The sequence below is a fragment of the Neolamprologus multifasciatus genome, chromosome 1 (genome assembly GCF_963576455.1).
Source record: "Neolamprologus multifasciatus chromosome 1, fNeoMul1.2, whole genome shotgun sequence".
NCBI lineage: Eukaryota > Metazoa > Chordata > Actinopteri > Cichliformes > Cichlidae > Neolamprologus > Neolamprologus multifasciatus.
Genome location: NC_140439.1, coordinates 8,936,316 through 8,960,742, shown reverse-complemented (window position 1 = coordinate 8,960,742; position 24,427 = coordinate 8,936,316). Strand labels below are relative to the sequence as shown.

The following is a 24,427-nucleotide window of genomic DNA, read 5'->3' as shown; positions in this document are numbered from 1 at the left end:
AAAGAAAATGTAATATCGAAACAAAAACAGGCTTTTGATGCCAACAGACCTCAAAAAAGTTGTGGTGGGGCAGCAAAATACTGAAAAAGTAAGTGACACTGTAAAGAAACAGCTGGAGGAATTGATGGGGTTAACAGGCAACAGGTCAGTAACATGATTGATTGTATATTTAAAAAAACAGAGCATATTACGCAGAGTTTCTCTGAAGTGAAGCTGGACAGAGGAATAAGAATAATGTTCCCCAGTGTAAAATTGTACAGACTTTGAATATCTCATCATCTGTACCACATAACATCAAAAGATTCTGAGAAGCTGGAGAAATATCTGTGCAAGGTACAAGGCTGAAAATTAATATTGGATTCCCGTGATCTTCAGGCCCTCGGGCATCACTGGAATAAAAACAGACATGATTCTGTCATGGAAATCCCTGCATGGGCTCAGGAACACTTCCAGAAATCGATGTGTGAGCACAGGTCACCGTGCCATCCACAAATACAGCTTAAAGCTCTATCAAGAAGCCATATATGAACATGATCCAGAAACACTTCTCTCTTCTCTGGGCCAAAGTCTATTTAACATGGACAGAGGCAAAGTGGAAAACACAGAAGTTCTTTTTTGAAATCACAGAAGCTGTATCCTCTGGATCTAGGAAGAGAGGGACCATCCGGTGTGTCATCAGTGCTCAGTTCAAAAGCCTTTCTCTCTGATGGTACGGGTGTGCATTAGTACCTATTGAATTAGCAGCTTTCCCCATCGAAGCTGAACAATATATACACATTTGCTTCCATCCAGACAATGCTGGTATATTTCATCAAGACAAAGTCAAATCACCTCTTGCATCCATAACAGCATCATGGCCTCATAGTAGACGAGTTCAGGTGCTGTGATGGTTTGTCTGCAGTCCACAACTTTCACCATAACGAAAAAATTTGGAATCATGAAAACCAAAATGTGACAAAGAAGACTCGGGACTGTTGAGCAGCTGGAATCCAGTGTTTCATTTAACACTGGATTCCAGCTGATTCCAGCTGCTGATTCCAGCTGCTGTGGGACAACATTCTTCTCTAAAGGTCCAGCAGATGATCTCCTCTGTTCCCAGATGTTTACATTATGTTAAAATACGAGGGGATGTCTAATAATGGTAAACATAGCCCGAGCTCAACTTTTTTGAGATGTGCTGCATTCATTTTAAGATAAGATAAGATAAGACTTTATTGATCCCACAACGGGGAAATTTTTGCATCACATCAGCTCAGGTACAGATATCAGAAGGAAATACAAAAATACAAATAAGTACAATCAGTGAAAAAAATAATACACTATATACAATGGTAGCATACACAGTATGTGATTGTGGATATGGTTGGAAATATGGAAGACAAACTATATAGCTTGACATAACTATTGTACCACTACTATTCCTATTTATAGACATGTACACACCCACATGTACACACTAAATATACATATGTATACATATACATATATACCAACTGTAAACAGCGTTAGCATTAGAACGAGCTGATAATTTTCATGAAGCAGGAAAATGCCTCAGTTTAAACCTTGAACATATTTTCTGTCTCCTAAAGTGAACATACCGGTAGCTAAAAAGCCAAAGGATTTAGACAGTTTCTGTAATGAGGAGTGGATCAAATCCATCAATTACAACATCGTGTCTGGCTTGGTGATCAAATACTTTTCACTCAGTGACATGCAGAACAATTCATAATTTTTTATGTAATGTGGGTTTTTTAATTTCTAAATGAAACTACCATTAAAAGAGAGTTTTGATTTCTTTGGAAGTGACCATAGCTAAAAATTCAGCAGGCGATCAAATGATTTCTCCTTCTGTGCGTCATATAGTCATTCAGCTCCAGGAAAAACATCAGTTCACAGAAGTATATGACAACTTGGATTTCCTCTTTCGTTCTTTGGAAATAGAAGTCATGATAGATGTACCCTAATAAATGTGGCGCTGTGTTGAGGCATATTGGTTTGTTTTCTGTTTTCAAATAAGTCCTGGCACACTCGGTGTATGCTAATGTGTCGTGCTGTTATAAGCCGGTGGGCCGCATGCTTGATCGTAGGCTGTTGTTGACTAATGTGGCTGAATAATTCCACAAGGGATAGGTCACGCAAACGGCCAGACATTATAATAGAAAGATGATTCCTTCATCGGTCTTTTTCTTTTTTTGTTAAATGAAATGTATGCAAGCACCGCAGGTTACAGCTGAACTATTCCCCACATTGTAAACATTTAGGTATCTTGATGAAATCTTTGATCCTATCTGTATCTACCAGTTCCACTTTGATGTAGAGCAAGAGCAGTTTTGGCTCAGCATGCAAGTACACATACTACCGTCTTCTTTTGTTACCTGGGGATTGAAGTGTTTGTTGCACATCTTTCTTTTCACTCGTAATTTGCTTCTTTAAAAGAAGCACCGGCTTGTCTTGCTGTTTCTAGGAAGAAGGGAGCCATCCTCAACATCTCGTCTGCCAGCGGCATGTACCCTGTTCCTCTTCTTACTGTCTATTCTGCCTCCAAGGTAATTGCACTACATGGTTTATGACCTTTTCATAAAGTGTTAACTGAAGTTGGACTCAGCTTACCGTGTACTGAAGAGGAATCCATCTCATCCTATGAATTATTCTAATTGAACAGCGTACTGATAATTTATTGACGATGGTGATTGAAGTTTGTCCAATATTTATTTAGAAGAAGGGATGAAGTGGGTTTTTTTTTTTGTTGTTTTTTTAATTTTGCTGTTTTTATTCAAAATAAATGAGCCGGTGAGTAACTCGGGTCCTGAGGTAGTGTACCAATTAAATGTTTATAGGAACATGTGGCATCATAATGTTTTATCACGGTCTCATGTGCATTTGTTACCTTAAATACAGCCTGCTGTTCACAGTTTTCCTGGTTAATTTACTGCTGTCTTAATCCTGGGTCCCGTCCTGGCTGCCGTTTTTAAATAAGCAGCTAAAATTAGCCTTTGCAACATCTTGAGTTTGTCGTCCAGTTTGCTGATGATTTCGTCTGCTGGTACCATTGATACGGTCACTCATTGATTTTGTTTTTAATATGTTTTTAATAAAGTTTGACAGTTTAAAGGATCTTTTCAGTGTCACCTTTTTGCCACCTTTCTAGATCTTTGTGATTTAATGACCTACATTTATTTCATGTAGGCATTTGTGGACTTCTTTTCACGAGGACTGCAGGCTGAATACAAGAGTAAGGGGATCATTATTCAGGTAAAGTTTATACCACTGCGAAAGACCCACATATTTAATATAGACATAACTGTAGTTATTAATGCAAATTTCATAGGACTTCAGGCCAAAAAAACACGTTTCTGAATACTGTATTGATACATTAGAGTTACACAATTTGACACATTGTAACTTATAATCTCATTGTTCTCTTCTTCCAGAGTGTTTTGCCATTTTTTGTTGCGACTAAGCTGAGTAAAATTCGACGGGCTACACTGGACAAGCCCAGCCCAGAGCGCTATGTTGCATCTCAGCTCAACACTGTGGGGCTACAGACCCAGACCAATGGCTACCTGCCTCATGCCATAATGGTAGGTTCTTTTTGGAGCATCCTTGGTATCATCTTTTTGCAGCATGGACACCAAAGTTTGCACAGACATTAACAAGGCGTTGTAGGATTTTCAAATTGATTTCATAGATTCATTTACTAAAAATCCAGGACAAGTTTGACTTTGATGTATTATGTGACATATCATGCTTCTCTGTCTGGCAATGCGATGGATGAGTCTGGGTTTGGCGGTTGCTAGGAGAACGGTACTTGTCTGCCTGCATTGTGCCAAGTGTAAAGTTTGGTGGAGAGGGGATTATGGTGTGGGAATGAGAGAGTTTAGTGTGGAAGAATTTGACTGTTCTGCACAGAGTCCTGACTTCAACCTGATATAAAACCTTTGGGATGAATTGGAGCGGAGACTGCGAGCCAGGCCTTCTCGTCCAATCAGTGTGAGACCTCACAAATATGCGTCTGGAAGAATGGCCAAAAAGTCCCATAAACACCCCTTAAACCTTGTGGAAAGCCTTCCCAGACCATTTGAAGCTGTTAAAGCTGTGATAGGTTGGCCCACATCATATTAAACCATATAGACTAGGAATGAGATGTGAGTCAAGGTCATATATGGGTGAAGGCAGATGAGCGAATATTTTGGGAGTATAATGTGTTTTGAAAACACCTTTAGTTGGTGTAGGAGCCAAGATTTGTGTAACCAATTATACAACAAAATCAAATACATTTCATTTGCACAGTACAAAATCCTCACTGTATCTGCAGATGGATTAGCTTTTAACGGCTGGCAGTAACTAACCATGACTAACAATATTGGGATGCTATAGCTGCTTTGACATTTGTGTGTACAATAAACCTGCTGCTGACAGTGACTCGAGCTCCGCTGAAAGTGCTTCAGTTAGTTGGAACTTAAAATGACTCGACAGGCCAGTTCTTACTCGGCAAATGGTAGTCTTAATGACAATAAAGGATAGGGGAGCACAGCTGGAGCACATAAAAGCAATGCTATTTTAACACAACTGGTTTCTCTGTAGTAGTAATGGATCTGCTGCAGCGTAACACTCACGATAACGAGCGAGAATCGTACTGCAGGTAGTCAAGGTATGTGATGGCAACAGGACTGAAACCCCATCAGGCAGCAGTTTCACTTTATACAAAATAGCCTCCTACAGGCTCATCTCCATTCACTGAATTAATGTTGTGTCAACAGTTGCTAAAGCATCTGTCAAAAGGTAAACATCCTCTGAAATAATGGAGTGGGATGCTCGGCTATCTTTTCAGTATTGTCTGCATCCTAACACTGCAATTACTCTGCAGAGAAATGAGCATCAGAAATGAGATGGAAACACAAACATAGTTTTGCTTTTCTTTTTTTTTTCGGAGGCGTCTTCGTTTTTAGCAGAGGTCACTGAGAGCAGCAGTCATTTTCTCTTTACAGTTCCTTCATGCTGTGCTTTACACCGGTGAACTGTGTGACATGAATATCAATGATCTTGTTTATTGATGTGCATATAAATAAGAATAGGGTCTATTAAGAGCATACAGGTGGTCAATACATTCTAATCAGCATAAGTAAGCTTTCACAAAAAAGAATTCTTTTTTGTGGATAAGATAAAGTCAGCACTCTTTCCTGCCTCCAGCCCCATATGAAGTGCAGAGAAAAGGTTTGCGTGTGCAGAATCAAAGCCTGTACCTGAGTTATAGTCGCTTCAATGTTGTCTCATTACAGCTCCCTCTTGGTAGCCCTGTTCTGACCATTTGCAGGTTTGCAGTTGTTATTTCACCGTGAGCCTTGAACTTAAATTGTATCGGCTCGCCCAACTTTCACATCGAGTGTCATCACTCTTGGTGAGCCAGGTCTGCGGCTACAATCGAGAGAGAAGAGCCCACATTCCAGAAACTGTAACTGAAGTTACCAGGGCTTGTCAGTATTACAGTATATCATAGTGCTTCCTCTTGTAGCACAGTTATTGATACGCTGGTGACAAATAACAGTGTTTTTGATAATACATCCAACCCAGTCAGTTAGACTTACCCGTGTTATGACTGTGTGACTCTTCACTTAAATAGTAAATGAGGGAGAGTGAACAAAAGTTGGACTGGGCAGCAAGGAAAAGCTGAAACTGAAAACTATTAGAGATATTGACATAACAAAGCAGTGCATAATACAGTAAATGCAGTCCCAGTCAGAAGTTTGGACAGACTCGTGTAATCCTACTTATAGTGACGTCACCTGGGTGATTGTCTTGCAGCAGTACATCAACATGTTAATCAAAGGCAATCTATTGTAATAATAAGCACTTGGAAGTAGGGCTGGGCCATATCATACCGTTCACGGTAATACCGGTATAATGTTGGGCAACGATAAGAAAATGAAATATCGCGATAGAATATGGGTAAAACGCGCATGCGCGGTGCCTTTATTTTCATACGCACATGGCGGAAAAAGCATGACGACGACGGAGAATGAGAAGGGCGAAAGCGGATCGTTGAATGAAACAGATGAACCAGAATTGGTTTGTAAAAATGTTGCAACTTCAGTGGTGTGGAACTGGTTTAGCTTTCGTCCGTCAGATACACAACAAAGCACTGTTTTTGGTAGAGCATGCTAGCGGGCCGTCGTTATTACCGTGTTTTTTGGAAAATACGGCACACTTCAAAAATCCTTTGATTTTTCTGAAAATCGACAGTGCCCCTTATAATCCCGTGTGCCTTATGTATGAATTCTGGTTGTGTTTACTGACCTCGAAACGATTTTATGTCGTACACGGCGCTCGAAAATCTGTCAAATGTTTTAGTACAACTTTGCTAAGCTAGGAACCCGCACCGCTTAATGGATTGTCGGAGCATTACGACTATCGTAGGCAGGCGCCTCGCGGATTGATACGTACTGTGCTTCAACATAATATTACCGTATTGCGTGTGTATAACCTCTTTTTAAGTTTTGTGGATATTAAACATGGTTATGCTGAGGACATGTCGGCCAATTTCCACTGGAAATGCCTTTTGGTTAAACTGTCAGCAAGGAATTTGCATTTGCACATAAAACACAGCTGCTTGTTTAAGTGAAAATATATTGATGTGGGTTTTTTTTGCACTAATAAAGTTGTAGAGTTGTAAAGTGTTTTGTCTAGTGTCAATTATATCGTCAGTTATATCGTTATCGCAAATTTTCAAATGGATATAGTGATAAATATTTTTGGTCATATCGCCCTGCTCTACTTGGAAGTTACTGAATGATTCCCATCCCTACTGCGAAGTGTGAATCCTTCCCTCGGGATCAGAATGTAAGCGGGTCGTCTGAAGCATGACGTTTTGTGGCAGCGGCGGTGACTGAACTGTTGTGTATGCCCGCTTAAAAGGGACATCAACGCAGTTGTTTTCACCCGACGCATTTGCCAGATCGGTCTCTCTGCAACTCATTCATCCTCCTCACACAAGTTGAGGGTTTGTCTTTGTCACACAGTGGAGGAGGTCCAGTACACGCTGCTCACTGGCACATACAGATGGCCGTAGTGTGATTTTCTTTGTCCTAAAGCTGACACAAAAAGTCACACTGGCTTTCCATGATTACAACCCCCTCGGTTTTAATAATATGTCATTTTAGATAAGAAATGAATTTCAGCTTTAAAGTAAATAAAGCATGAAAAATGAAAAGGGGGAAAAAGGAAATTACTAGTAATTATCTGGATGTGTTTCTAAGTCTCTGAAAGGCTCTATTACTTAAACTGTTCCTTGATTGTAAAATAAGTTTACTGTAATCATAATTGAAATCAGTGTGATACTGTTGTCTTTAAAGGTAAGGTAACAGACTTTTTGGCTAAAGCAGAAACGTTTAATTTGAGCTGCCTGTTAGTATATGATGTGTAGCATGCAAATTAGATGAATTTACCCATAGAGTCAAAGGGGAGAGAGATAGAATTTTACAACTGGCTCTAAAGGAACCATGGGATTGTCTGTGTAGCGTTTGATGACATCAGTGAGAAAAGATTTGCATAATGCTGAAATGGTTTTATGATCTTTATGCAAAATACACAGTTATTGCAGGGACTTGTACTAAAAGGCGTGTAGTTCAAGCATAATTTGAAAAGGGCACAGGCATTAAAACGGCACAATTGCCGGAATTTTCCTGCGCGCAAACGTGCTCGCCACATTTGTTGCTCCTGTGGGTTGGAAATTAATAATGAATGCTAATCTGTTATTTGTAAATGCCACCAGCTGACCATGTAATTTCCCTCTGTAGGGTTGGGTGACTACAGCTCTGCTCCCAGCCAAGATCCTCAACAGCCACGTGATGGGGATGGGTCTGTCCCAGCGCGCTCGTTACCTCAAGAAGCAGAAGCAGGGGTAGACGGATTGGTGGAGGCCAAGACAGAGGGATTAACGACTCGTCCGACTACCATCATCATCATCACGGACCCGAGCTGAAATGAACGTGACAGTTTCTGGGCAAACATCTCAGTTTTGTCTCCCTCTGATATTTGCTAGCTCATAGATGATGTGAGGCAGTATCTGGCCACATTAAAAGCATTCAATCCAAACAGTTGTGCAAACAATATTGATTAAAGCATTGCTCTTTACTAAGTGAACAGCTTTAATGAATGGGACACTAATGTTAAAACTAAAACCAACAACAACAACAACAAAAAAAAAACTAACCATCTGTCTGCAAAGCGTAATCAAAAAATGAACCCCGCGGGAGAAGATTTAAAAGATTTGGACGTGTCTGTTGTTTCAGACCTCCTGTGAGTTTGTGGACTAGCTTCAAGCTGCTTAATAAAAACTGGAGGCGCTTACTGTTTTGAAAGCACTTAGTGAGTTATCAAGACTTATGAAAAGTTTATTTTTTCAACCATTTCTACTGTGATGTTAAAAACTTCCTTAATTCCATCATTGTTGTCGTCTGCAAACGCACAACTTTCTGTTGAAAAGTACCACATGCTTATTCAAAAACATCCTTTTTCTTTTTTAAACTTCCTCTACTGTTGATGGGTTAGCGAAGGTGCTGCTGTCATTTAACCCAACTATACATTGCGTGTATAAACTTGAAGAGCATAGAGGGAGAGTTTGTGATGGTTAGAATACTAAAAATGTGTTTTGTTTACAGTCATGATTGAGTTTCCGTGTCATTCTCACAGCACACTCGAAATTCCAAAAATGTATTTTATTCCACAATAAATGAGTGGGTGGCTTATTTTTTTTTTTCTATGCAGTAAGTGGGTCACATCAACATTTATCTCCATCTTTACAGACGACGTATTATTTTTTTTCTCAGTCTTGGATTCGCTGAAATGTTGTACCCCATGTACAGATGAAGTAAAGCAGAAAAAAAAGTCTAATCTGACTTTTCTTTGACATTCTTTTGTGATTTTTGACTTCATCCAGTATGGCAGTAGAGGTAAATGTTGTTTACCTTAACAACACCTTAAATGTTGTTAAGGTGTACTGTCGTTGCAGATGTCAATAAAAATGCTTTTCAACTAACTTCATCCAGTCGTTTGTCCAGATGTCCTGTGTTCAGTCACCTTTTTTACCCCTCAGCCGTAAAAGGCTGATAGAGCATTGTTGTCATCCCGCTGGGAAGGCAACGTGGACACGCAAGTTTGTGAATATGATAAATCGAGAAGAAGATGATGTAGGATTTTCAAATTGATCTACTAAAAATCTTGGGTGAGTTTGAATCTCAGTGACCTGGATGTCATGTTTCTGAAAATCACCTAGGATTTTCACATTTATAGCCATAGGAGTATCTAGTAGGAAGCTGAGGGGTAGCACTGGTAGCCACCAGCATTTTTCGTAACTGGCATTTTGAATTGTGTATTTTAGCCAACTAGCCATTCTCTTCCACTTATTCTTATCATGGTCGTAGGGAGGCAGGAGCCTATCCTAGCCACCAAAGGGCGAGAGGCGGATTAAACCCTGAACAGGTTGCCAATCTGACGCAGGGCTTAACACAGCAAGACAGACAACCATTCGCGTTCACATTTACACCTAGGGGCAATTAAGGCTCACAGGTTAACCTAACCCCACTAATTGCATGTGTTTGGACTGTGGGAGGAAGCCGGAGCTCCCACGGAAATACCAGGAGAACATGAAAACTCCACACAGAAAGGCCCTGGCCAGATTGCAGACTCAAACTCGGGACCTCCTTGCTGTGAAGTGACAGCTGACTACAGTATGCCTCATGTATTTTAAACTATATTAATCAAATGTGTCAGTTGGGTCTTAGGTCTTTGTAGTTTTTTTTTAAATTTTATTCTTTAGTATTTATAGTTGGTTAAAATATAAATTAGCTTTGTAGACAGTCATCAGGTACCAAAAAATTGCAGTTCCTGAAATGCCCACTTGAGGCTGCCTTGAAAAGAGAGTCGACCGCACTGATTCCTATGTTAAAATGCCAAACTTTACATCATGTTCAGACCCTGGAACGTAAAACAAGTTTGGTCTCTATAACTGAACACCTGCACACTTGTGCAGATAGGGATTTATTTAGTTATATATATATATATATATATATATATATATATTTTTTTTTTTTAAAGAGAGGAAAGTCTAAGATGTTTTGTACATATGCAGAGGAAGGATATAGTGAACAAAGTATGGCAACCGTGGCAACCCCTAAATGGAACAGAAGAAGAAGATAAATTGCTACATTTTTATTGAAGCTTTAACTCTGCATCATGTTCGCACAAGTGGACCTTTCAGCTGTGGTTATCGTGTATTTCCTTGCTGTGTGGTTAATTTCACTGTCCAATAAGTCTGAGGTGCCTCTGTGGAATTCTACTATCTTATTAGTGTGGTATCTGTGCATTAGCAGGCGTCTGTGCACACAGCCTATGGATGTACCCTGCCTACAAGGCTTACTAGTATTAATCTGATAATTTTCAAATCCATCATCTTGTCTAAATGTGGTCACTTCTGGCTCCAAAAAAGCCAACCACAAATCAGTTGGTAGCCTTTTATGTACAGCCTGTGGTTAATGTGTGTGTGTATCACATACCATCACACCTAAATGTAAAAACTCTGTAAACTCTACTGTGTAATGAATTTGTCTTACATACCTATATTTAACACTGTGCGTGCTAATTACCAGCTCACATAGCTTCCTAAAGTGGCTTTTTACCATTTTTGTCATTTTTCACTGTCCATACCAACGTGCTGCTTTTTCACTGTTCTGCCTCTTCCCTCCCAAACATCACTGTCCGGTTCCCATGCCAACAGTTTCTGGGAGATTATTCCGGTGCACTGGTATGGAAGCTGCGGAAATGTGTCATCACAGAGAATGTAGGAGGGGAGAGGAGCTCTGTGTGGAGGGATGCCCAAAGGAAGAAGCGAGTGGGCTGCGGAGATGTATATAAAGAAGATCTCAGTGGCAATCAGACTCCACTGCTTACTTGCACTTTGTAATTTCACAGCAGAGTTTTAAGAACGACGAGCAGATTGGAAAAGGAGCTAAAACAGGATCTCTCACATCATCTTATCAAGCAGAACCTTCAGAGAGATGTCAGCCAGCTTTTGCTGATTGACTACTTCATATTGTTATAAATTTTACTCTTTTTTTGTTTTAATTTATTTTTGCATTGTCTGTCCCAAATCAGTCCGGGCTGATTTGACACTCAAGAATTTTTAAAACAAAACCTTTAAAGTCGTACATGCTACGCTTCCGTCTCCCTTAAGAGCTTCACTGTCTACAGCTCATCATCCTCACATTTGGGCCACTGTTCACCATGGCGACCAGCATGGACACGCTCCCTGCCCATCTGCTGCCTTTGGTGATGGAGGAGTTTCCCCAGTCTCTGGCCACAGCTTGTGTCTGCAGGGCAGGACAACGTGAGCCCCGCCTCCGCTGCGTGCAGTGTGGCATCATCGAGGAGGAGGAGGAGGACTGCTCCACCCTAGAGGAGGACCAGGCCCTGCGCTCGTTCCTGCAGACCGTGGAGAGCCTGAGGAGGAGTACCAGATGAGCTGATCCAGAGGGAGTTCTAGCACGACTGTGACATGTTTGACCTATTTGGCTTCCCTACAACCCGTTTGGACCAACAGATGTCTACAGTGTTATGGATGCAGACTGTGCTGACATGAAACCTCTGTGGGTGGTGGTTTTTTCACCATCATTGTTGGAGAACATACAGTACATGCCAACATGGCAGCAGAGACTGCACTGAGTGAAGACATTGAGAACTCTTTGTTATCATAGAGCCAGTTCAAAGGTACTGGCATATTCATATATTTTATCTACACTGTCAGAACAAAATGACCTTTATTGTATTTAATATGTGCACAGATTTACCATCACCGAGCCGCACTGCTATTTGTCATGAACACGATTAGCTTCCTTGTTGTTTGTGTTCATACTGCCTGCTGTTAAGATTTTGAATTTCATATAAAAACTTTATGTTTGAACCTTTATTTTGTTGCCTGTCTGTAATTAATATATAAAATTTCCAGTTAAAGCTGAGAAAAACACTCAGTACATCAATATGCTACAATTATTCATACCTTATAGTAGAAGCTGTGTTTTGAGGAGGAATGTTGATTTACAAGCTATTAGGTTTTTTTTTTCCAGGGCTAACCAGGCGGTGGCACTATTGACACACTTTCTTTGAGCTACAAAGCGCACAGTATACTGTCCTACTCAACAGCCCAGCTTAACGCCATATTCACAGCTGAAATCTTTAAATTATCCGTGTCTCTGCAGATATAACTCAACTTTATCTTTGAGAAATAAACAAAAGCAGCAGTTATGAATTGTGAAGAAACAGCTACACTGCTGCAACACACACATAAAAAAGGTGATGAAGGATTTTCACCTCTTATTTTTTCCCATCATGTGACTGATTTCTTTCCGCTTTGATTATCAAAAAGGTTCTCTGCACTATCAAGCTCCGGCTCTGCTTCATCTTTGCACTCTCATAAATGTGATAGTGTTTCAAAGGCAAAAACAAACCCTTAGTAAAGGAGCTGTTACACAGAATGAATGAATGAACAGTTGTTTGAATCACGCATGGGTTCACTTGCTGTTTCTCCATTTCTCAGTGAATTTTTAGAAAATAGTGAAGAAAAAAAAGTTGTTTTTTTTTTTTTGAAAAACACTCTGCAGATGTCTGCTGTATAAATGAATTCAATTACAGATACTGTATGCCATCTGGAGCCTGTTTAATTTTTGGTTGTTATGTAAATATCATTTCATTGTGGAGGAGCTTTTTCAGATTTCTGCATGCTGGCAAACAACTCTTTTAATTCCCTTTGCTCCGTCACTTAATGTTGCGATCACTGCAGTGGTGTTCAAGTCAGACGCTTCCTTCCCAACAAAACTTTTCCCACCAGACTGGAGGCCGCAAATATTTGGTTTTAAATCATTCATATTAAGAAAAAAGAATTACTCAAAGTAAAATAATGAATATTTTTATTACTCATTCATTAAAAGCTATGTACAGGAATGCCCTCAATAAACCCTTAGACTGTCATTGTAATTTGAAAAAGCAATGGAGGTAATTATATATACATACACAGGCTGAAAAAGAAAGGTTTCATGTGATTCTATAGAGTCCTGTGAAAGAGAAGAGAAGAGAAGAGAAGAGAAGAGAAACAAAAATAAATTCATACCAACTTTTAAGCACGGTGGTGGAGGGATGATGATTTTTTTTGGGCTTGTTTTGCAGCCACAGGACTTGGGCACCTTGAATTCACCGTGTTGACCATGAATTCCTCTGTGTACCAAAGTATTCTAGATCCAAATGTAACATCACCAGTCCAACAAATACAACTCGACTGAAAATGGGTCATGGAACAAGCGAATGGTCCTAGATCTCCAATAGAATGACTGAAAAAGAAAAGAATCAAGGTGTTACAATGGCCTAGTAAAGGTTCAGACCTCAACCTGAACTTAAATGCTATGAGGGGGTCTTATAAGGGCAGTACATGAAATGAAACCTCAATGAACCGAAGCAATGCTGTAAAGAAGATTTTGGGAAAAAGTCTGGAAAAATGTTCCAGTGGTCACTTTTTTGCTAGGCTTAGAGATATATAAAGACTGACATTATGTGGAAAAGAGCTCAGACTCTGTGCACTTCTGAGTCCACCTTAGGACAAATCACCAATCTGTTATAAGGCTAACACAGACAGACAACCACACTTACCCTGACATCTATAGGCAATTTGGAGTTGCTGACCTGTATGCAGTTGTGCCTCTGAGGAAGGAAACCCACACATGCAGTACAAAGGGTGAACATGTAAACGCCGCACAGACAGCTTCCTTCAAATTCCGACCTTCTTGTTGAGAGCAGACATGACAAATATTGAGTTTATTGAAGCATTTCTGAAATATTTTTGTCCAGTGTCCCAAGACACCCTGCCACAGCCAAGCTCAGCTTGCGAGACAAGAAGGACACTGCACAATCACACGTCATGGCTGGAAAAACATTCACCGACAGCACAGTGCAAGCTGCAGGGTTTTTAGAACTATTTGTCCCTGTGGAATTTCCTTGTTTAGGGTACTGAAAGAAAACTACAAAGTCCTCTGCTAGATTAGGGTTTTCCTCTAACTATAAAGTGGAATTAGGACAGAATGTACCAACAGCGTAGCATTTGGTACATGTAATAAATGGTATTCTTGATATATGAAGAAATTTGTTCACAGTAGAAATAAATGACCACACTGATACACCTGTATAAACATTAGGTGTAATAGAAAAATGAAAAGGTTTAAACATTTGAGTTTAAAGAATTAAAAACAATTAAATTCACCTTATTTGACCTTTTAATAAATAAAGAGAAAAAAAACATTATTAGGATAAATGGAATAGATTTGTACTTTTTGTAATAACCCATTTTTGCATTTATTAAATTAGTTGCACACAACATTTCTACGGTTGCACTTAGATATGGTATTTTTTTGTTGTTTTTTTGTTTTACCACTGTTGCTGTTTTTCTGGCATAGAGTGACTAATGGAGTTCATTTAGAGTAAACTAATGGTGACATTATTGTCTGTATTTTTCTTAACATCACTGGGTTCATGTTATGCCAGGTCATGTGTAATTGACCACTCTAATAGGATGCATTTCAAAGGCTAGTTTATCTGGTTTTAGCACACTACAGCACAAATGAAACTTAAACTAACACAGCAGCTTAAGTTTAAAAAGTTTTTATAGTTTGATTTATAGTCATAGATTGTGTGTGTTTGTGTGTGTGTGTTATGCTGTATTGTTAAGTTTGATCAATTATTATTCTTATTATTTTAAGCGTCCATGTAGACATTATAAATGACTTCGACTATAAATACTGTGCTGTGTAGCATTCGTGCATGCTACATTCTTTACTTTTTCCCATATACTCTCACTTCATTAGGTATGCTTATTCAACTACTTGTACACACAAATATCAAATCAGCCAATCAGATGGCAGCAAGTCAGTGTATTTAAGCATGTAGACATAGTTAAGATGACGAAGTTTAAACTGAGCATCAAAATGGGGAAAAAGGTTATTTTACTGACTTTGAGTGCGGCATGGTGGTTGTTGGTGCGAGATGGGCTGGACTGAGGTTTACAGAGAATGCTCAAAAAAGAGAAAATATCCAGTGATATTATCTGGGTGAAAATCTCCTCTTGATGCCAGAGGTCAGAAGAGAATGTCCATACTGCTTTGAGCTGATAGGAAGGAAACAGTTATGCAAATAAATACATGTTACAACTGAAATATGCAGAAGAGCCTCTCTGAAAGAACAACATGTCAAACCTTGAAGCAAGCAGAAGACCACTCGTATCAGCTAAGAACAGGAAACTGAGGCTACAGTTTGCACGGACTAACCATAATTGGACAATGGAAGATTGGAAAAATGCTGCTGGGGCTAATGAGATTTCTGCATTTGAATGGTAAGGTAAACATCAAGAAAGCATCAAAATAATAATAATAATGGATTGCATTTATATAGTGCTTTTCGAGACCCTCAAAGCACTTTACAATTTCACTTCTAGTCTGTTGCAGACCTGTGGTGGAGGATATTTTCTTGGCACACTCTGAACCCCTTAATATCAACTGAACATCGTTATTATAGGTGCACAATAGCCTGTGTCTCTTCTTTTCTTCTTCTTTCAGCTGCTTTCTTTTGGGTCATGACAGTGGATCACAGTGGATCTCTCCTTATCTCTAGCATCCCCTTTTGTCACATTATGTCCTCCTTCAGTCCATCCATGTGTCTTTTCTGTGGTCTTCATCTTTGTCTCCTGACTGGCAGCTCCATCTTCAACATCCTTTGTCCAATATATCCTCTATCCCTCTGCACGTGGACAAACCATCTCAGCCTCGGCTCTCTTCACTTTGTCTCCAAAACACTCATGCTGAGCTGTCCCTCTGATACACTCATTTCTAATCTTGTTCATTCTATTTTTTTTCCAATGAAAATCTTCAACTCTGCCACCTCCAGTTACACTTCCTGTCTTTCATCAGTGCCACTGTCTCCAAAATATACATCATAGCAGGTCTCACAACCTTCTCCTTTCACTCTTGCTGCTATCTGCTCGTACATTTCCATCTCTATCCTTAACCACCTAAACCTGTTGTACATCCTTTCCAGCTTGATTTTGAAAGGCAAACAGAACAAGTCCTTTTCTCCTAGTTTAGTATCCTACCTCACATAAAACTCACTATAACCTTTTTACTTTGTCTCTGCCACCTTTCTCTTTGCTGTATGTCTAGCATCCCACTACTCCTGTCTACTTTCACCTCCCCGACTATCACTTTTTCTTGGCTAACCTTCTTTCCTGTGCATCCTCTTTCCACCACCAAGTCTCCTTGCCCTCTTTCCTTATTAGTAGTTTCTCTTGTCTCCCACAGCTGCACTGTCCCAGTCATCCGGTGAGGTTTCCCTACCACCCAGAGCCTGTCTCTACTCCTCCCTGGGCTCTCTGCAACATTCTTTTTTGGTTCTACCTTCACTCGCTTCCTCTTCTTGGTTTCCACAGCCATCCAACAAACTATTGTCCAGTGGTGCTTAGCTATATTCTCCCCTGACACAACAACTCACAAGCTCCTATCTCTTTCAGACTGCACCTTCTGCATAAGATGCAGCCCACTTGTGTGCAGCAACCCACATGCAACCATTTTCATTCTTTTCACAGAATCCACCATCATCGGTCTTGCTGTATTTCTCTCAACACCACACCTACCCAACACCTCTGCTCCCTTCAACTAAATGTCCACTGAAGTCTGCTCCAATCACCAAAATTCCCCTTTGCTTTTATCTGACATCCAACCTGTGGGGCATACACACTGACAACATTCATCATTACCCCTTTGATTTCCAGCTTCAAACTCACAGTCCTCTCTGACACTCTCTTCACCTCAGAAAAACTATTCACAGAGTCTTCAATATAGCCTATACTCTATTTCTCTTCCTATCTATACAGTGGTACAGATAGGAGTCCACCCCTGCCTTGCTTGTCTTCCACATGGTCTCCTGAACACACTACAAATCTACCTTCCTACTCTCCATCACATCATCCAGCTCTCTCCTTTTACCAGCCATAGCTCTTACATTTAAAGTCTCTTCCCTTACCTCCAAACTCCTTTGCTTCTCTCTCGCTGCCCCTTTCTTCTTTCTTTGTTTTTGGCCAGCAGTAGCACAGTTTCCATGGCACCCTGTCAGCCAGCAGCACCAGAAGCAGTCGTCGTTAACCCGGGCCTCAACTGATCCAGTATGGAAATCTCATTCTTTATGCCAAGATTTCAAGCCAGATGCCCTTCCTGATGCAACCCTCTCTTTTTATCTGGTCTTGCGTCTAGAACTATGAGTGCACTGGCCCTTAGCTCCCCTTGGCTAGGTTTACAATAGCAATAGTAGGCCATTTTATTTGTACTCATTTTATTTGCAGGATTTTTTTTTGGCCGAGTTTAATGTTATTAGAGCTCTAATTGTTTGTAATGTGCATTAGAATGCACTGCTGATTCAGCTTAGTAATTATACATAAATAGGCTAATTATGTTGGGGGTAGAAATGATTTTGCACAGCTTTCCCCCTAACCTGCTTCTTACTGTTGTTTGAGGAGGATTTCCTTTTTTGCTCATTGTAAACTTGAACGCTGTGTAGCGATTAATATTGTACATTGGTTTTAGGGATGTGGGCATACTGCTGTCTTGGACTCTGATCATTATCACAATTTGCACAAACCAACTAAAAGGTAATTGTATGTGAGTTATATGGGTTATTCTTTCTTTCTCTCTTTCTTTCTTAGTAACTAATATATGATCTAAGAAAGAAGAAAGGACATTAAAATTTACAAAAAATGAATAATATTTATGAAAAGTTATTGGTTAAAACGTATGTGTGAGGTCATTTGACGATTGAGTCAATCATTTTTAATCTCTTAAATGAAAATAAACATTTGTATAATGATGAAAGAATGACTGGATTTTATTTTTTAAGGAAGACTTTTTATTTGTATAGTTTTTCATGTTGAAATTTTACTTATATGATCATGTATACTACTGTGCAAAAGCCAGGAAAGGAGCCAGAGTTTTTGTCATTTTTAAACAGACCTTGAGCAATACTTTAATTTTTTTTTAAAAAAATATTGCTTTCTTTCCACCCTTCACAAACACATATAATTCATTTCCCCTTCTTTAGTTGGTTCTACAGAAAATGTGTGTGTGTGTGTGTGTGTGTGGGGGGGGGGGGGTGGTCCAGCAAAGATCAAATACAAGATCTAAAAAATGGTTCTGGACCTTCCTTTGATCCATCTACTATTTGCCAAATTGTCATCAGAAATGGTCTCAGTGGGTGGCTGTTAAGAAGACATTTTTAAGAAAGGCAAACAGGAAGAGACATGCCAAAGTCAGTATTCCAAGTAATATAAAGTAATAAAGGCAATTTTATTTGGATCAAATCACCATCAATATCGAAACAGCAGGTCAGAAGAGAGGTACAGTGAGTGTCTACAGCCATCTGTAAAACATGATGAAGGCTCTGTAATGGCCTGGGGCTCATTTTTAACAAGCATTGTTGGGGATCTTGTCAAAATTGATGGAATTATCAACGGAGAAAAATACCATTAGATGTTGATGAATCATGCAATACCATCTAGAAAGCATCTTTGATTCGACTGGAAACAAGAAAAATATATAGTACAATAAAGAAAAAAACATTCCCAACAGTCGAACTGCCAGTGTGAAAGATCATGGATTGACCTTCCCAGAATCTGAAGACTACTTAAAGAAATAACAAGACAATTGTCTAAGAGAGTTCAAGCTAATGACTTGTGTGAATGAATTGTATTTCCATGTTTCCAAGAAATGAGCAGAGCTCGTGACTTTTGAAGATTAATGTATTTAAAAATGACAGAAAGACTTGGTAAAATAAGTAACATCTATGAGAATACACATTTCCTATTTACAGTGTACTGTAATGTGGTTTTAATGTCTCTGCACTCCTCATACTTACTGACCAGTAAAACTACTTGAACTCAGTGAAACTGTGATGCATTTCTATACTATTCTTCGTATCTTAATTACATCTTGGCTGCAGTGTGCTGCTTTGACCTTTTCACTGCTCCTTCATTCAACTGCAGTCATTGTCAGCTTTGTATCCGTCTATTGGTGGTCATCAGCTGCTTATAGCTATATTTCATGAGGAGATTGCCAGCTCCAAGCCTGAGGTTTTGTGATTTTAATATGTATAAGCTCATAATAATCAGCTGCATAACTGATGTGTCTCAGCCTGCCTGCTACATATCAGGTGGCAGGCTAGATTTAGAGTTGTCCTTCTCGTTTCACTAAAAAGTATATTCCCTTGTGGTTTTAGGCACCCAGAAAGGGAATGGTGGTTGTTGCCTCTGGCTAATTCTCTAACTGTGCTGCAAAAAAAAAAAAAAAAAAAATTGCAGCAGCCACAGCTGCTCTCTTGTTGCATTTCATAAACCACCACATAAACACACCTTCACCTCAGCATCCACCTGTAGGCTCTAAGTCTAAGTTTCCCTAGGGGGATTTTATTATCGTCACTCCCCAGTTGCCGCTATGCTGAGGCTTGCTTTCGCTTGCAGTGAATGACAAGCTCAGTCTCCAAATATCAACTCTCAACATGCTCTCTTTTTTCTACTTGAGCTGGCTGCCTGAAAAAAATTATACATCTTAAAGAGGAAATAAATATGACCTTTTTTCTATTTCTTTCACAGTTTTGATGAAGAGTTACACAACAGCTGCTCAAAAATCCCACTTTACACTGGCTATTTTGGTGATATCCTGTTCTGATGCTCATTTTTTTAAGCGCTCAGAAACACTTGTTTTAAATGGTCAGTAGCATACAGTTTGGTTGAATGTTGAGGAAAATCAGCAAATGATGGTGAAGGAAGTCAGGAGCACTCAAACATTTCACTACAGTGCTCTATCTAATGCTTTTTCCTCACAATTTAAGGTAGCACATAAAGGCAAGATTTTTTTTTAATATTTCCAAATTGTAAATAGATTTTGTTTAGATTACCATCTCTACTGAATCAACTTACACACATTCACAATTTACTCTTCTGTACTTTGCGGCTCATTGCCACACCACCATGAGAGTGATTTGATCTCAGGAGCTAAGCATCAGGCGAAGTTAACGCTTGGATGGGACACCACTTACTGTAAATTAGCGGATCAGTGGTGTAGAGTTTAGCTCTCAAGGGTTCACGGCCTTCTTGTATGGAGTTTTAATGTTCTCCCTGTGCCTGTTTGGGTTTCTCCAGGGTACTCAGACTTCTCTCCACAGTCCAAACAAATGTTAGCTGGTTAGCTAGTTGGCAGAGATGGGACCACATCTGAGGGGCCAAAGAAATAACTTTAGAGAGCCGACTAACCTGGAGAAGCGTCTAGTTGCTGTCTGAGATAATGCCAATGCAGTGGGCTCATTGGTCAGATCTGTTTATTTGGATCTGAAAGAATCGAAAAATCCTGCTTGGTTCAAAAAACATAAATGCCACAAATTCGTTCAGTGAGAATAGCTGTATTAAAAAAATAGGTGAGTCCAACAAATATTTTTAATGCACAAAAAAAACCCCACACATCCGTTGTGTAAAGACCTTAAATTGCCCATGTTATGTACATAAAGGGCTTGATGGTTTCTGATTATGATCAAAACCTTTTGCCCCTTTACCCCTTGCCCTCATAAATATGACATTTGACAACCTCCTCTTAATCCTGAGTTTTGGCACTTCTGTTTAGCAATAAAGACACCTCTCGGAGGGCTGGAATATGCTCCAGGTTTTTCCAAAGGTATTCCTAGTAAACTGGGCACTCGAAACTGCTGAGTTGAGGAGAGAGAAGCAAGGGTTACCCCTAATAAGCATCCAGTTAAAAGACACATTCCTGTGTTTAATAATGTGCCACATTAATGAAGTTCACTGGAAACAAAAAAGAGAAGGGAATATTGCCTCAATATTAATTAGCAAAATATCTACCAATACCTATCATCTTCCCATCCCATGTCCAAAAATCAAACCTCCTTTTCCTCCTTTCCTGGCTCCAGTTTGCCTGTGTACACAGAAGACCTAAGCCGAGTAGAGGAATAGATACAATGCTACTCACTGCACTGTGTGTGAGTGTGTGCGTGTCTGTGTGTGTAGTGCGAATAATTATATTTCCAACAAAAGGTTCTGTGGTTGTATTATAACTGAAAATTGGAGGCATTGATGGGTAGCATTATAGTAATTTTTCAAGAGGTCTTCTGTGGTTCTCTAAATATTGAGAGGTATGCATCCTCTGTATCCTTCCCCAAAACCCAGTCTACGAATTCAGTCCTTCTGAGAGCCTGCCTTCTCATACTATTATAAATCTCCAATTAATTATGTCTTGACACAATCATGGGGTCAAATAGAAGAGCAGAATTGATTTTTGTCACCACAGGCACAATTTGTGCCATTCTCCCACGCTAGCTGCATGCAATTGTGTTGGCTGTGGGGATGACGAGCTGAAAATAACGACAAACAAATAGACATTGTACAAACTTGTGTGTTATGGGCACCGATCCTCATTATCCAAGCGTAGTTTGCTGGCTGAGCGCATGTACGTACATGATTGGCCTTGCCCTTCCATTTCACTTGCAATGCTGCAAATCGGTGCCATGTTGGTGGGTTCACTTTCAGGCATGACATGCTATTAAGGGGTTATTTGTATAATTTACCACTTCTAATTCCAAGGCTCAGCCATATTGGCAGGAACATTCAAGACTAAATTGAGTGTGAAGATTGAGAGGAATTAATGTCTGCTGGACTGTGAGCCGAATGCGTGCCTTCAGTGGGCCCTTGGCCACCACAAGGACAAGAGTCTGAGCAAGATTTGTACGTTAAAGGTTGACTTAGCAAAGTCAATAATTGAGCTACTCCGTGGGACTTTGCCCGCCCCAAAGCAATCAGCCATTCTTTTTTGTTAGATGAGAAGAGAGAGGCGAGCAATCTAATAGGACTATAAGGCTTGTAAGTGGAACAAAACAAAAACTAAAAAAGAGATTTATTTTTAAAGGAACAGAAGTTTTAACCGTGTTCCAGACTGCTACAAAGGGCTTTGAAGCCAGATATTACTAGTCAATGCTGTTTTGGTTTTTTTTTGCTTTCCCATTAGAAACACTCCCATATGATGTTTTCCTTTGTAACAATGCATAATAGAGTTAGAGCTTCTTGAAAATAAAATACAGGAGCTGAATAGTGCTTAAACAGACAGCGCAAACAACATATCTGCTTCAACTGCAATAAAGATTGGTTAATTTCATTTTAAATGCGGATTTCATAGTAGAGATACTCGAAAGTCTTTCTGTGTGATTCAGCTCAGTAGGTGATATTATTAAAAGAGAAAAACTGAATAAAACAAAGATAAATGGTTCAATCCGTCACGGTCAGTTAGATAGATTCACACAGCAGGCCAACATTGAAGTCTGCATTGAATTGAAGTTCGTTTAAGGTAATACTGCACAGCTAGATATTTGTTTTGTTTGTATCAGGGACTCTGAATCGATCAAAATAAACTTAGCTTGAGGTGTTTATTTAAAGTAACCTCATTAACTGCAAGATGAATTTTGAGCATTCCTGTCCACTGTGAGTATCTATCTATCTATTGTAAACTTGGTGGAAGGGGTTACATGAATAGGATGAGGGACCTATTCAAATCTTTGATACCAACTATCCACATTGATGGTTAAACAACTGTAGCTCAGTGTTCCAACATTTGGAAGAAGGGACTGCTCTCACAGCTAGAGACTGACGAGGTACAACACACATGCTATGGCAAGGGGGAGCCAGAACGACAGGTCAGGGGGGAGATGGCATCACCCCCACCCGAGATTGGCTACCAAGCATGCAGACTGGAGCAGCCTGGGATCGAACCACCCAGGCTCGATCTTCTGGTTAGTGGCTGATCTGCTCTGCCACCTGAGCTACAACCACCCCACAAAGCTGTGGGGTGGTTGTCAGCTGTGAAGCAGTTACAGTAGCAGGAGACAACACTGAATAGGGAAACAGGTTCAATTCATATAGGGTCACCAAAATTGGACAATAGAATACTGGAAAAATGTGGTCTGGTCTGATAAGTCTTGATTGGTGTTCCTCCTTTGTTTGAGTGGTGCAGGTTGTTGTTGGAGCAGTGGTGGGAGATAATCTCTTGGCACACTTTGGGCCCCTTCCAACTGATCTTCATGCATACACGACACCACACCTTCATGACCACAGTGTATCCATCTTCTGATGGTTGCAGCATAAAGCTCAAAGTCACAAACATCAAATCATCTCAAACTGGTTTCTTGAACATGAGAATGAGTTCATTGTACTCACATGGCCTCATCAGGCTATTTCAATGTAGTGATGCTTTCATGTTAATATGGACGAGAATCTCTGACAAACGTTTCTAGCACCTTGTTAAATCTATTTCATAAAGAATAAAGGCAGATTAAAATGCAAAAAAAAAATAAAAAAATAGAGGGGGCAGGGGTTTAATCCAGTTCTTGCAAAGGTGTAACTTATAAAGTGGTTGGTGAGTGCATATTTAGACATCAACAGAGTGCATCACTAAGATAAGTTATAATGCAAACGGCTTTGTGCAAATTCCAGTAAAATCAGCCACAAAAACATGCACTGTTCCCACAAGGATCCCCTAAACTTGTTGATGTTACTTTACCACTACATCTCAGTTTTGATATAACCCCCCTGCCTCCTCCCCCCCCCCCCCAAAAAAATAAAAAAAAATAAATAAATAAATCAAAGAAATAAAATCAGACTGGTGCAACAATCCTTTGAAATAAGAGAAAATGAGGAGAAGCAATGCAGCGTTTAGAGACGAGTACACTCACTTTGCTTTCTATAATGAAAGACGCCTTACATCATGCATCTTTATAGTCATCCCGGGCTGTTTTCTGAATCTTAGCCATAAAAGAGAAGAGTGAAAAGCAAAGTGAATAGAAGGTAACTATCTTTAGGTGAGTGTAGTTACCAGTAATGAATGAAAAAGACCGGTGCATAGTGAGTGTGCTGAGACTTATTCACTGGATTCCCAAGAGAAAATGGAGCAATATACTGCAAATGTTCCAATTACCTCTAAGCAGAGCCAACTTTGTGATTAGAACGTCTTTACCATTTTAGAGTGATGACATAGTGCTGTATCAATATAAAGTATGGCCACAGTGCCTCAATGACAGAGCAGTGGTAAGACTATTAATTTATGCATTTACACCATCTGCAGTTCACCCCCACTAATCTTCTTTTCCACAGCAGCATAAACAACGCTTCCATTTTCTGTTCGCTTAGGTTAATTGTATGTATTTATTTTTAGAATGTGTTGAGTGCAACACAAATGTCAATTACCTCTTCCTATTTTAGTCATGTTGACATGCTGAGTATTGTGGAATGTAATTGTTCATTAACCTA

The 24,427-nt window shown here is 39.7% G+C and overlaps 1 protein-coding gene across 1 annotated transcript in view; it reads left to right on the top strand.

Moving 5' to 3' along the window:
• hsd17b12b (hydroxysteroid (17-beta) dehydrogenase 12b) overlaps positions 1 to 23,722 on the top strand; it is a 40,412-nt gene extending 16,690 nt beyond the window's left edge. The window contains exons 8-11 of the mRNA XM_085162469.1: positions 2,465 to 2,546; positions 3,187 to 3,252; positions 3,432 to 3,581; positions 7,794 to 23,722. Coding sequence (XP_085018595.1) covers positions 2,465 to 2,546; positions 3,187 to 3,252; positions 3,432 to 3,581; positions 7,794 to 7,901 — 406 coding nt within the window. The 3' untranslated portion in view covers positions 7,902 to 23,722. The remainder of the gene's footprint in view (positions 1 to 2,464; positions 2,547 to 3,186; positions 3,253 to 3,431; positions 3,582 to 7,793) is intronic.
• The last annotated feature ends 705 nt before the right edge of the window (positions 23,723 to 24,427 follow it).